The 14,015-nt window shown below is 38.4% G+C and overlaps 1 protein-coding gene across 1 annotated transcript in view; it reads right to left on the reverse strand.

Moving 5' to 3' along the window:
• Positions 1-14,015, reverse strand: part of PLS1 (plastin 1) — a 79,776-nt gene that overhangs the window by 40,157 nt on the left and 25,604 nt on the right. Inside the window, exons 2-4 of the mRNA XM_007446948.1 lie at positions 8,821-8,926; positions 3,810-3,973; positions 1,937-2,066 (exon numbers count right to left, since the gene is read on the reverse strand). Coding sequence (XP_007447010.1) covers positions 1,937-2,066; positions 3,810-3,973; positions 8,821-8,890 — 364 coding nt within the window. The 5' untranslated portion in view covers positions 8,891-8,926. The remainder of the gene's footprint in view (positions 1-1,936; positions 2,067-3,809; positions 3,974-8,820; positions 8,927-14,015) is intronic.

Below are 14,015 nucleotides of genomic sequence, written 5' to 3' on the forward strand. Positions count from 1 at the left end.
AAATTATTCAGCAATAAAAAAGAATGAAGTACGATACATGCCACAGCATGAATGATCCTTGAAAATATTATGTCAGAGAAGAAGCCCGTCAAGTGAAAGGCCACTACTGTATAATTTCATTTACATGAAATTTCCAGAATAGGCAAATCTATACAAATAAAAAGTAGACTAATGGTTGCCAGAGCCTGGGGAGAGGGGAAAATGGGGAGTGGCTGCTAGCATGGGGTTTCTCTATGGAGTAATGAAAGTGTTCTAAAATTACAGGGTGCTAATGACTGTACAACTCTGAATATATTAAAAACTACTGAACTATACTTTCAAAGAATGAATTTATGGTATTTCAATTATATCTCAATAAAGCTGTTCTTTTTTTTTTTTTTTTTTTTTTTTATAAATTTATTGATTTGTTTATTTAGCGGTACATGGGCCACTCACTGCTGTGGCCTCTCCCGTTGCGGAGCACAGGCTCGGGACGCGCAGGCTCAGCAGCCATGACTCACGGACCCAGCCACTCTGCGGCATGTGGGATCTTCCAGGGCTGGGGCACAAACCCGCGTCCCCCGCATCGGCAGGCGGACTCCCAACCACTGCACCACCAGGGAAGCCTAAGCTGTTCTTTTTTTAAAAGCCATTAAATGTTCTGTATCTGGTTCTAAATAATGGTTACATGGGTGTATCCATAGGTTAAAAAAATCCTCCCATTATACTTAAGAATAGGGCACTGTATGCACTTTGTGCATCTTGTACCTCAATAAACAAGTTAAAAAAAAAATCTATGGTGATAGACATCAGAAAGTGGACAGTTACTGTTAGAGGCAAGAGGGAGACACTCAGGTGATAGAAATGTTGTGTTTTGATCTGGTTGGCAGTTGCATGAATGCAGCTACATGATGTATACACATGTGAAAACTCATTGAGCTGTACATGTAAGATCACAGTACTTTGCTAAATGCATATGACACCTTAATTAAAAGTTGTTTTTTTTTAATGGAGAAGCTATTTCATTAGAATGGACAGGCAGAAATAGAGTTAAGGAGTAAGTATCTTTCAAAAAATGGAGGTAGCAGTTATAGACCACTGCCTTCCCCACTACACTTCCCTGGTGGGAAAAAGTTAGGAGAATATATACAATGCATAGGAGAAGTGTGAGTATATTGTTAGAGGAAAATCCGTTTAGAAAGAAAGGGAACCAAGAGGATAAATAACAAATTCAGATCTCAAAGGAAGAAAGGAGGGGGAAAAGTTAAAGTGAGTTTTTAATCAAAAAATTTAAAAGCATAGTTCTAATTACGTTAACATGAACAAAAGGAACTTGGCCAAAGGTTTTTAGGCATCTTGATCCTGAGAAGCAAGCTTAGCATGGGGCAAGCCATCTCCTCTTAGGAGTTAATGCGACTCTGGATTTCCCACTGGGCAACAATCCAGTGATCCTATCAGATCAAGCAAATCAGGTGCTGTGCTCTACCAGTCATTTGGTTGCTTGATAAAAGATGAATCAGGAATCTCAGTTCCCCAAAATGGAAAGTCCTTGCAATAAACCTCTCCACCATCCCTAAAATAGGTCTAAAGTAAACTCATCTCACGGGTCAGGATGAAAAATCCATTCCAAGGTCATGATTAAACACATTCAGTGCTGAAATACAAATAACTTCTACTTCGCTGTTTCTAATCTCTGTTATCCACTGTTCCTGACACATAGTAAAAACTCATTTATTATTACTTACCATAAATTCTAGGATTTTTCATTCTGACACCTCTGAAATTATGATACATTTCAAATCTCATGGCACTTTATAATTTAGTCTCATTTTCCCTCAAGGACACATAAAACAATGGTGCGAATTACAATAAATGACATCTTAGATTTGATGAAATACAAGACTTGTTGAGTGAACCAATGACTGAAAGATTAAATTTGGAGCAGGTGGCTGGTTACCTGAATAAGAATGCTGTGTGCCCTCACTGGAAATGGATGAAGTTCCTCCAATAGCAGTAATCCCTTCTCTCTTGTTAATTATTTTTCTGAATGTTTTGCTGATGTCTTTGCTTTTTAACTCTTGCATTAGCTGGAATGGGAGAGAAGTAAAATTGACTCTTGATTAAATAACCATTAAAATCCATGCAACGTATAGTTATTTATTCGGAATGACATCAAAATAAATACTAATCAGTTGTTCTTGCACTTATTGCTTGTGTAGACAGATAACTCTCATGTCATTTTATAACAACACAAAATAGACAAATGTTTGCACCCCAACCTATAATTAAACTCAAAGTGTACACACTGAAATTGTTCGCCTAGACTTGCCATGGTCTTTTGTACTAAAAACTAGAGAATAACTAGCTACATGATGAAGATTTTAAAATGCCTTAACAAAGATGTTATCCCATCTGAACAGCTCAAACGTATACATGTTAAAGTCAAGAAGTCAGCTTTTGTTGGAAATTACACAGGCGTAGAGAGAAACGCCCTTTGTCAGTCCCTCTGTCACTGGCTACCCTAGAGCCTGGATAAACTGAATTCAACCAGTTCTCCATGCAGCAGACAAAGTGAGTTTTAAAAAATGCAGATCTGATCATGTCAATTCATACTCTATTCCACTGGCTTCCTACTGCTCTTAGGATAAACACAAAAATCCTACAAGACCCTGATGACCTGACTCACTTCTCTAGCCGAATTCCTAACCCTTAGCATCTCAGCTCCAGCCACACTGATGTTTTTTTCAAGTGCTTGAGAGCATTCACCACCCCTAAAGGCACAGAGGCTCTACACATGCTGTTACCTCTGCCTGCCTTGCACAGTACTCATTTCCCCTGAGTTCTGTAACTCCCCACCAAGTTCACTTCCTCCTACTACAAACTTTCAAGGGATCTGTCCTCCTCTGTCACAGCATTTATCGCAGTTATCTTTTATCCATCTGTGTGATTCCATCTTCCCCTCCACCTGTAAACTCCATGAAAGCTGGAGCTACATCTCTTTTCGTTCATCACATTACTCACAGTGCCTGAGTTCCTGGCAAGAAAGGAGCTCAAATATTTGCCAGATGAATAAAGAATGCAAAAGCAGACAATTTCTATTTCATAAATATGTATTCAATTATATTAGTGAATAAATTAGTTCATTAATTTTCATATGAAAAACACAGTCATGGTGGTGTTGATGGACGGTAGTGACAGCTCTTCCTCAACTGCCAGCTGGCAATGGCAACTCAGTCATCTCTCTCAGCCTGAGAGGTGTGAAATACCTGATACACAATATTCAGTTCTATTTTTCTTTTATTGGTGGAGTCATTTATTATTTTGCATCTTCTTCAGTTCCCTGACTCTCAAGGTAGTTTAATAATGAAACCATAGCTGGCATCAAAATTCACCTGGTGGCTTTACCAAAACTGAAGATATAACCAATCACAAGGAAACAACTGGTTTCTAGGAGGTATATCTTCCATACCTTAGCTATTTCAGTTACAAAAAAGTATTCCACTTCTCAAGACCAAGTACTAAGATACGAAAATATTCTGCATACAGAAATAGTCGATAAGCATTTAAATTCAACTGTAGTTTTAGTAGGGCATGAAAGATTATTATCTAAACCTGACTTCAATTCCAACAATTTGAGAATAATTTTTTCCTTTGTTTTATGAATTATCTGTGGAAATTATTGTTGTTATTGTTATCATCATCATCATCACTTTAAAGCAGTGCATTTTCTGGTCTCTGAAGCCAGATTTAACCAAAGAGAGCAATGACATTACTGAAATTCTGCTTGAAGCAAAACTATCAGTAGCCAGGAGAGGATTTAGATTACTTACTGACACAAACTCTTCGAAGCTGATTTTGCCATCTTTGTTGTTGTCAGCAACTGCTAGAATTTTCTCCACGATTTCGCGAACCTTGTAGCCAGGCAGAGGAAGGCTTGCTTCCTTAAACAGGTCCTGGAGTTCGTAGTCACTGACATATCCACTGTTGTCAATATCTAAAAAGATAAATTACGAGCTATCAAATATCACTCGCACCCTGTTGGAGATGTGCACTCAGAAGGCTGTTTGGGGACTTCCCTGGTGGTCCAGTGGTTAAGAATCCGCCTTCCAGTGCAGGGGACACGGGTCCGATCTCTGCTTGGGGAACTAAGATCCCACATGCTGCGGGACAACTAAGCCCGCGTGCTGCAACCACTGAGCCCATGCACTCTGGAGCCCACGCACCACAACTAGAGAGAAGCCTGCAGGCCGCAATGAAGAGCCTGCGTGCTGCAACTAAGACCCAACGTAGCCAAATAAATAAATACTAAAAGAAAAAAAAAAGGCGGCTGTTTGGGAGACTCACAGGCAGGCAGAACATTTCAGGTTTGTTTCACAAGTGGCAGTAATCTTTTCTCCTACACCTGAATTGTACAAGGTATACTATATACTTTACCAAAAAAATTCATATTTAATGAACTTTATCCCCATAGATTTAGGGCTACCATATGTATTTTAAGTGTATAATAAGGACATTGTGCTGACAGACGAAAAACTCAGGTTTAGCACATGACTAAGTTTCAAAGAATTAAGCATGGGGAGGTCTTAGGTATCTAGAAGAAATATAGCAGCATCGGTCATAGGGGAACACCCACCCAGACTTTGACTTCTTTATGTAATTTACAAAATGGAAATCTGGTCCCACATTCCATATAAAATATGTGCATCATGTAAAATACACATAAGGCACTTCTGGTCTACATTTCACGTGGTGACAGTTCTGTTTCGCTTGTCAATAATTCACTGCTTCTTCATTAGGTATTTATGATACCATTATGTAGGCCGAATGATGTTTGATGTCATTTTGAGATTAAGTGTTCAAGAAATAATTTCACACCTACATTTGGACTTTTGGAAATAGGTTTCCAGGTGTTTTCACCTCATCACTGAGATACCCTTCCCTGGGTTTTCCCTAGAGACTGGATATCAATTCTTGACACAGAACAAAGGCAACACAAAACACTTCTGGCCAGAGTTGGCAACAGGGCTTTGGATTGTTTGGTTAGTTGCCTGGATCCACCTTGTATAGGCGCTCTTTACTCATCTGGTAGTAGTTGCTTAGTTTCCTATATTTCTCTTTCCTCTCAGTATAAGAGCTATCAACACTAAAACTGAATGAATTACAAGACAGAAACTTTTCTTTTAAACTCTCATACACAAGTTTTAGAATTAATACTGTTCAGAATGATGAAAAATTTCTAAACTAGAATCTACCAAGAACCAAAATAGTGCTATAATCTCAAAAGGAAGCTAAATTGCTTGAAATTGCAATAATTGCTTTCTTTGAATTTAGAGTAAAATCTCATTATTTAGTACATCACCAGTTCAGAATTGTTTCCTATAATTCTGAAATAGACAAATAGACTAGGCAGACTTACTGCCTAACAGCACTGTGGCGGGGAGTATTTAAAAATAAACAAGATCAAGAAAAAGTTACTTACATGCTATCCATCATGCTAAACTATCATTAAGAGTTAGGGCTCCGAAGATGGACAGATCTGTGCGCTTAAATCTCAGCTCCATCCCTACAACCTCTGTGGTTTGGGTGTGAAATGACAAGAAATAATAGATACCACTTAATGAGCACATATTCTGTGCCAAGTGATTTGTTAAGAACTTGACTTATCTAATGAAATCCTTACAACTTTGAGGTAGTTAATAATACTATTCTAATTTTAAAGATGAGGAAATCAAGCCTTAGGATAAATAGCCATAAAATCACAGTTTAAAAAGAGACAAGACTTTCCTACAACTCAACAACCAAGCAACAAACAACCTGATTTAAAAATGGGCAAAAGACTTGAGTAGACATTTCTCCAAAGAAGACATACAAATAGCCAGTAAGCACATGAAAAGATATTCAACATCACTAATCATCAGGGAAATGCAAATCAAAACCACAATGAGATATTTTATACCCATGAGGATAGCTCAAACAAAAACAGAAAGTAATAATCATTGGCATGGATTTGAAGAAATTGGAACCCTTGAGCATTGCTGGTAGGAGTTAAAACGGTGCAGCCACTGTTGGAAACCGTTTGGTAGTTCCTCAAAAAAATTAAACAATTAAACAATTAAATTATCCAGCAATTTCACTTCTGAGTATATACCAAAAATAACTGAAGAGAGAGATTTGAACAGATATTTGTACACCCATGTTCATAGTAACATTACTTACAATAGCCAAAAGGGTAGAAACAACTCAGAAGCCCATCAACAGATGAATGGATAAACAAAATGTAATACAGACATACAGTGGAATGTTATTGTATCTTAAAAAGGAAATTCTGACACATGCTACAACACAGATGAACCCTGAAGGCATTATGCTAAATGAAATAAGCCAGTTGCAGAAAAACAAATATTTTATGATTCCACTTATATGAGCTACCTAGAGTAGCCAAATTCACAGAGACCAAAGTAGAATGGTGGTAACCCCAGGGGGCAGGCATGTAGGGGAGGTGGATTGTTGAAGAGTTAGTCTTTAATAGTCTTTAATGAGTATAGTTTCAGTTTGGAAAGATGAAAAAGTTCTAGAAATAGATGGTGGTGAAAGTTGCATAACAATGTGGATCTACTTAATGCCAACAAACTGTACACTTGAAAATGGTTAAAATGGTAAATTTTATGTTATGTATGTTTTACCACAATTGGAGAAAAGAAGGACAAATATTTTAACTTCTCACTTCTCCCTAGAGACCCAAGAATATCCCATCTAGCAAGGTTGGATGGGCATGTCCCTCTGCCTCTGAGAAAAGTTGTTTGGTACAAATTAGCAGAGGATTACTGAGTTCATGAGTAAAAATTTATCTTATACATAAAGTAAGGAAGTATAAATTCTGCTAGTGTTAGCACTTCCCTCACACAGAGCAAATTATCTTGCTGTCAGAACTGTTCCATCAATGAATTATCATTCAAAATATCATTAAATAAATATTGCAAGATTATATGTCCATGAGTCATAAAGATTAAAGTTGGTGTGTGAAATAGAACTAATTCGTTCGTTTTACTAAGACCAAGGTAGCACTTTTATTCAAGCTGCCACACTGTACCTATAAAATAATGAAAAATACCAAACTAGGAGATACATTTTTGTTACTTCCTCTGTTTCAATGCTGGAAATGAGCAGAACATTTCAATAATTGCCCAATTTTTGTCTTGGAAAGACTCTGTGCACTGCATACAATACTCCATAAAATGTATTTTTAACAGTAACTTTTTAGAAATCATGCAATGCTCTACTGCCTGCAAAATAAGGAGGCTAAGGCAGCCACCATGTGGACTGTATTCTGAAGGTCTGAGTTACTCTGGAAACAGCTGTGCAGGGAGAGGTGGAAAGTCCCAGAGATTTGTAGAATTCACTTTATTTCATAGCAATAGTATGTAAGTCACGAGCTTCCTGAGAACTTTACTCATTTTTTTTTTCAGAGAGAGCTTTATTTTTTAAAACTTAAATCTTTCTTTCTTTATCTTGATCTCTGAAACTTCCGCACTGCATTTCACCTACATTAATTTTAGTCATTTATTCACTAGGTTTGTGAGAAATCTAGGCACAAGACCAACTGTGATCATTCCATCCTCCCTGGTCTACCCTCTGACTCTGCTTTCCAGAGTGCTCTAATGCACCAGCAAAGGAGCCCACTGAGGCAGGGGCAAGGTTGAGGGTGTTACCATCTCAATGTCTATTCACTACACTCACCTTTCCCTAGGTTCACCTTTCACTTGCATGCATGTACAGACTAGAGCAAAAGATGGTATTCATACTCTCATGGGTTTCCTAAGAGCAAAATGCAGAAGAATCATGATCTGACAGAGGATGGGGGAATTTTTTGGAAGAAAAAGACAAAGCTGTCAAAATGATGTCGTAAAGACAAAACACTGAATGATCTTAAAAGTGAAAGAAGAAATATAAGAGGTGTGGCCTTTAAAAGCAACACTAAGCTTTTTAAATTATGCAGAGGGAGAAGGAAAATGAGACATATGGCCTTTAAAAATTATATCAAGGGCTTCCCTGGTGGCGCAGTGGTTAAGAATCCACCTGCCAATGCAGGTGACACGGGTTCGAGCCCTGGTCCGGGAAGATCCCACATGCCGCAGAGCAGCTAAGCCCGTGTGCCACAACTACTGAGCCTGCACTCTAGAGCCCGTGAGCCACAACTACTGAGCCCGCATGCTACAGCTACTGAAGCCCACGTGCCTAGAGCCCATGCTCTGCAACAAGAGAAGCCACTGCAATGAGAAGCCTGCACACTGCAACGAAGAGTAGCCCCCGCTCGCCACAACTAGAGAATGCCTGCACGTAGCAACAAAGACCCAATGCAGCCAAAAAGAAAAAAATTAAATAAAATTTTTTAAAGATTTTTAAAAAATAAAATAAAAAATACTATATCAAGATTTTAAAATATTCTGCATGAAGGCAAAATGTGTTATTGTTCGTGACAAACACATGGAGGCCAGAGATCAGAGTTCAGAGTTACAGACAAGGAAGTGTTTCTATATTTTCTCTGTAATGAGATCATGTTAAGCATATTCAGTTACACTGTCATTCATTAACCTGGCATATTCTCTGCAAAGAAATGATCAAAGAATTCAAAGTCCAATTCTCCTAGAAATTCAAGCCAGTCTTAGTCTATCTTTCAGAAAGAAAGAAAGAATCCAGTGAAACCCAGATGGGAAAAAAAAAAAAGGAATAAATCTGGGGGTAAAGGGGTGGTGGTGGAAGCAATAGAAGGTATTGTACCATTCCTGGAAGGCTGGTATCAAGCAGAATAGTAACTGTGTATTTAGTTTTTCTCAAGCATACCTATTTTATTAAATGCTTCTTGTAGTTCTTCCAGCTCCTCCCGAGAAATGGTGGTGGTGCTGTTCTCCATCTCTGAGTAGCAAAGACTACCTTCAGGTCTTTATATCTAGGAAAAGCAAGGTTAGAAAAAGAATGTTAGCCCTCTGGAAACATTTATGTAAGCAATAACAGAGCACACAGGCAGTAAAATATCGAGAAGAAATCACCTGAGAGGTCTGGCTGACAAGAAACAACTAGGAATAGGATAATAGTCTTTCCCAGCACAGGTGAGCCAGACAATAACTGAGATTCAGTAAAGGGAAGAAGCACCGGTTTTCCACACCCTGTGCTTATCCAGGGCATAGGCATTTCTCAATGGTTTGTATAATTTTCATTTACATTTGACCCACTGTTTCAGTAAAAGAAGCATTTTTCAAGTTGAGGAAAGTATAGCATTTAAAAATATAAAGGGTGTGGTTGGAAAGTAAAATCTTAGGACATGAATAATGTCCACAAAAAGAATAAAGTAAGTTAGAGCTGGATCATCTTGGATGGAGCTTGTGGCTCTAATGTTTAACTTTACAGCATTCAACCATTGCCACCTCCTTTCCCTTTCCCTGTGCTAGGTCTTTCCCGGATCTACAGGGCCCTTCTTACTCTGAGCAGGTGAGACAAACTAAAACAAACAAACAAAAATGATGTAAAACTGGGTTGTAAGAAAAGCAAGCATGTGATATTCATTATAGAAAATAATTGGTAGCAAAGGCCCAAATCAGAAATTTTAAATTAGCCACAATCCTACTATCCAGAAATATCAACTAGTACATTTTGTTATCTACATCTTTCTGGTTTGCTTTTCAAATGCACCTGTACCTTTACTGCGGGGTGAAAATCTGAGTATATTATAATTTTTTGTACTAATACATCGTATGTATCAACATAATATTTAATGGCCACATAGTACTATGTCATAACTTATTTGGTAAATCCCTTGTTTCATGGTATTTGCATTGCTTCCAATTTTGCATTATAAACAAATGCTACAATGAACATCCTTACAGATAAAGCTCTGTACAGATCCATGTTTATTGCTGTAGATAAATATTTCAAGATGGAATTACTTACTTTTTTTTTTTCTTTTGGCTGTGCCACATGGCTTACGGGGATCTTAGTTCCCTGACCAGGGATTGAACTCAGGCCGAGACAGTGAAAGTGCCAACTCCTAGCCACTGGACCACCAGGGAATTCCCAAGAATTACTTACATTTTTAACGCTTCTAATATATAGCAGAACAACTCATTTTTAAAATGACTTCATGGTTTGACTATTCAATGTAAAGTTATAGATGAATACAAATCATGTATTCCTCTTAAACACACCTAATTACATTAAAGTTATACGTATTTCAGAAAGTAAGTGAAAATGAGAGTTTTATAAGATAATAAGAACTGAAGCTAAGCAGGAAATTCTCTTTTTTTACACACATATTTATATAAGAGGTTCAACATCATCCCTGAACATTCCTAATTTGGGGGTTAAGCACATAATTTTTTTTACTATTATTATTTTTTATTATTATTTCTGAGTGCATTGGGTCTTCGTTGCTGCTCGAGGGCTTTCTCTAGTTGCGGCGAGTGGGGGCTACTCTTCGTTGTGGTACGCAGGCTTCTCATTGCGTTGGCTTCTCTTGTTGCAGAGCATGGGCTCTAGGCGCATGGGCTTTCAGTAGTTGTGGCATGTGGGCTCAGTAGTTGTGGCTTGTGGGCTTAGTTGCTCCGCGGCATGTGAGATCTTCCCAGACCAGGAATTGAACCCGTGTCCCCTGCATTGGCAGGTGGATTCTTAACCACTGAGCCACCAGGGAAGTCCCAGCACATAATTTTTTTTTTTTTTTTGCGGTACGCGGGCCTCTCACTGTTGTGGCCTCTCCCGTTGTGGAGCACAGGCTCCGGACGCGCAGGCTCAGCGGCCGTGGCTCACGGGCCCAGCCGCTCCGCGGCATGTGGGATCTTCCTGGACCAGGGCATGAACCCGTGTCCCCTGCATCGGCAGGCGGACTCCCAACCACTGCGCCACCAGGGAAGCCCCCCAGCACATAATTTTTGAAATAATTTATTTATTAAAATTTTCACTGATCACTTAAAAATTATATTAAGTTATGTGAAGCCCTCTAAGAGTACAGTGCATTTGTCATTCGTGATCTGTATACCAACTTGTTTAGGACTTGTGTTGTTCTTTCAAAATGACAGATTCTTTTATTGAAGTATAGTTGTTGTACAATATTATATAAGTTACAGGTGTACAATGTAGTGATTCACAATTTTTAGAGGTTATACTCCATTTATAGTTATTATAAAATATTGGCTATATTATAAAATATTGGCTATATTCCCCATGTTGTACAATATATCCTTGTAGCTTATTTTATACCTAATAGTTTATACCTCTTAATCCCCTACCCTTATATTGCCCCTTCCCCTTCCCTCTCCCCACTGGTAACCACTAGCTTGTTCTCTGTATCTGGGAGTCTGCTTCTTTTTTGTTGTATTCACTACTTTACTGTATTTTTTAGATTCGACATATATGTGATCTCATACAGCATTTATCTTTCTCTGTCTAACTTATTTTACTTAGCATAGTGCCCTCCAAGTCGATCCATGTTGCTGCAAATAGCAAAATTCCATTCTTTTTTAAATGACTGAGTAGTATTCCATTGTGTCTGTCTGTGTGTGTGTGTGTGTATGTGTGTGTGTGTCTTCTTCAACCATTCATCTGTTGATGGACACTTAGGTTGCTTCCATATCTTGGCCACTGTAAATAATGCTACTAGGAACAATGCGGTGCATGTATCTTTTCAAATTAGTGGGGGCTTTTCCAGTTATATACCCAGGAGTGGAATTTCTGGGTCCTATGGTAGTTCTATTTTTGTTTTTTTCAGAAACCTCCATATTGTTTTCCACAGAGGCTGCACTAATTTACATTTCCACCAACAGTGTGTGAGGGTTCCCTTTTCTCTACATCCTCACGAACATTCGTTTGTTTGTTGTCTTTTTGCTGATAGCCATTCTGACAGGTGTGAGGTGATATCTCATTCTGGTTTTGATTTGCCTTTCCCTGATGATTAGTGATGTTGCACATCTTTTCATGTGCCTGTTGACCATCTGCAATTCATTTTTGGAAAAATGTCTATTCAGTTCTTCTGCTTTTTTTTTTTTTTTTTTTTTTGGTGGTACGCGGGCCTCTCACTGCTGTGGCCTCTCCCGTTGCGGAGCACAGGCTCCGGACGCACAGGCTCAGCGGCCATGGCTCACGGGCCCAGCCGCTCCACGGCATGTGGGATCCTCCTGGACCGGGGCACGAACCCATGTCCCCTGCACTGGCAGGCGGACTCCCAACCACTGCGCCACCAGGGAAGCCCTGCTCATTTTTTAATTAGGTTGTTTTGGATTTAAATGGAATTCTTACTTCCTGGATGCAATTTCTTACATGTCAGCATTAAATACATGTCCACATTTTTATTGAATTCTCACTGTTAAAATGTTTTACTGTATTTAATACTATTTACAGGCATACTTATTTTGTGTTGAAAGAGATGACACAATCCTTTTAGGATTTTTAAGGATAACCCCCAGTCTGCAAAATGCTAATTCTGTCATGGCTAGCTTTGACTCTCTGTGGTTTTGGATATCCTGCATATCCTTTCCCATATTCAAAATGGTTTCTATCCCTTGCCTCAAGTTTTACAAATAGTGCTCCAATTTTAGCATTCGCACTCCACAGAAAGGCTGCAAATTAACAGTCCTTGTGTTGACCTTGCATTTGAAATGATAAATATACCTGGAGTTCTATTCTTTGCTCAAGCCTATTCAAATGTATGTCACTTGTTAATTACATAAAATATTTTTATTCTCCCACAATCAGACAAAACCAGCACATAAACGTAGTGAAAAAACAACTTACCCAAATGATATTATTTCATAAGTATAAAGAAGTTTATAGCATTATACGAGTCCTTTAGTATTTAAATGAGAAAAATACAGAACAGTCTTTAAGATATATTCTTAAAAGAAGAAAGCAAGATGCAGAAGAATAAATATGGCTGGGGGAAGGGGAGCTGTATCAGTTGTGTATTTATAAAATCATTTCCAGAAGGATACAAAGAAAGGTAACAGTGATTGCCTCTCGAGGGAAAATGAGGGATTGGAGGCACAATGATAAAGGGGCTTACTTTTCATTATGTATATTTTAAACTTATTTTTTTAGACTATAAGCCTACCAAAATCAAAAATAACTGAAAAACAATAGAAGTAATTGTGGTAAAACACTGGAAAAAAATAAAATAAATACTAGTGGTCTGAAGGTGTACACTATTGAACACTGACAGATAATAAGATTAATATATACGTACCTATATCTATATGTTACAATTTTGAGTAAGAGCACCTATATTTCCTTACAAAGCAAAATACTATGATTAAAATAGCAAAGTAATTTATAGCCTTCCACAAAGGCATGACGATTTAGCAGTAGAATGGTTAATGGAAAATATATTGCCTCTTTTATAAGTGTAGACTCTGCATAAACATACAATATCAATATTTTTCTAAGGTTTTGCAAAATTATGATAATATTAGGATTCTTCAGAAACTAAGTACAGTATATAGTCTGCCTTAACAAGCATGTTTTTTTTTGGCTGCTCTGCGCAGCATGCAGGATCTTAGTTCCCTCATCAGGGATTGAACCTGCACCCCCTGCATTGAGAGCATGGAGTCCTAACCACTGGATCACCAGGGAAGTCCCAACAAGTGTTTTTACTTAGCACAATAAACTTATCGGGAGCAATATACACTGTTGGCTGAGAAAATATTTGATATGTAAAAGACTGTTATATGATCCCCAAATAAATTGCTTACTGTGATATTTTTCCATGGAAAAATGTTTCTGCTACAATAAAAAGCACTGACGTTTAAAAACTTTATGGACGAGAATTAAATTTTCAAAGTATTATGTTAAAATTTTAGAAGAGGGCTTCCCTGGTGGCGCAGTGGTTGAGAGTCCGCCTGCCGATGCAGGGGACACCGGTTCGTGCCCCGGTCCGGGAAGATCCCACATGCCGTGGAGCGACTGGGCCCGTGAACCATGGCCGCTGAGCCTGCGCGTCCGGAGCCTGTGCTCCGCAACGGGAGAGGCCACCGCAATGAGAGGCTCGCGTAACG

Source organism: Lipotes vexillifer, unplaced genomic scaffold (genome assembly GCF_000442215.2).
Source record: "Lipotes vexillifer unplaced genomic scaffold, Lipotes_vexillifer_v1.1 scaffold40, whole genome shotgun sequence".
Taxonomy (NCBI): Eukaryota; Metazoa; Chordata; class Mammalia; order Artiodactyla; family Lipotidae; genus Lipotes; species Lipotes vexillifer.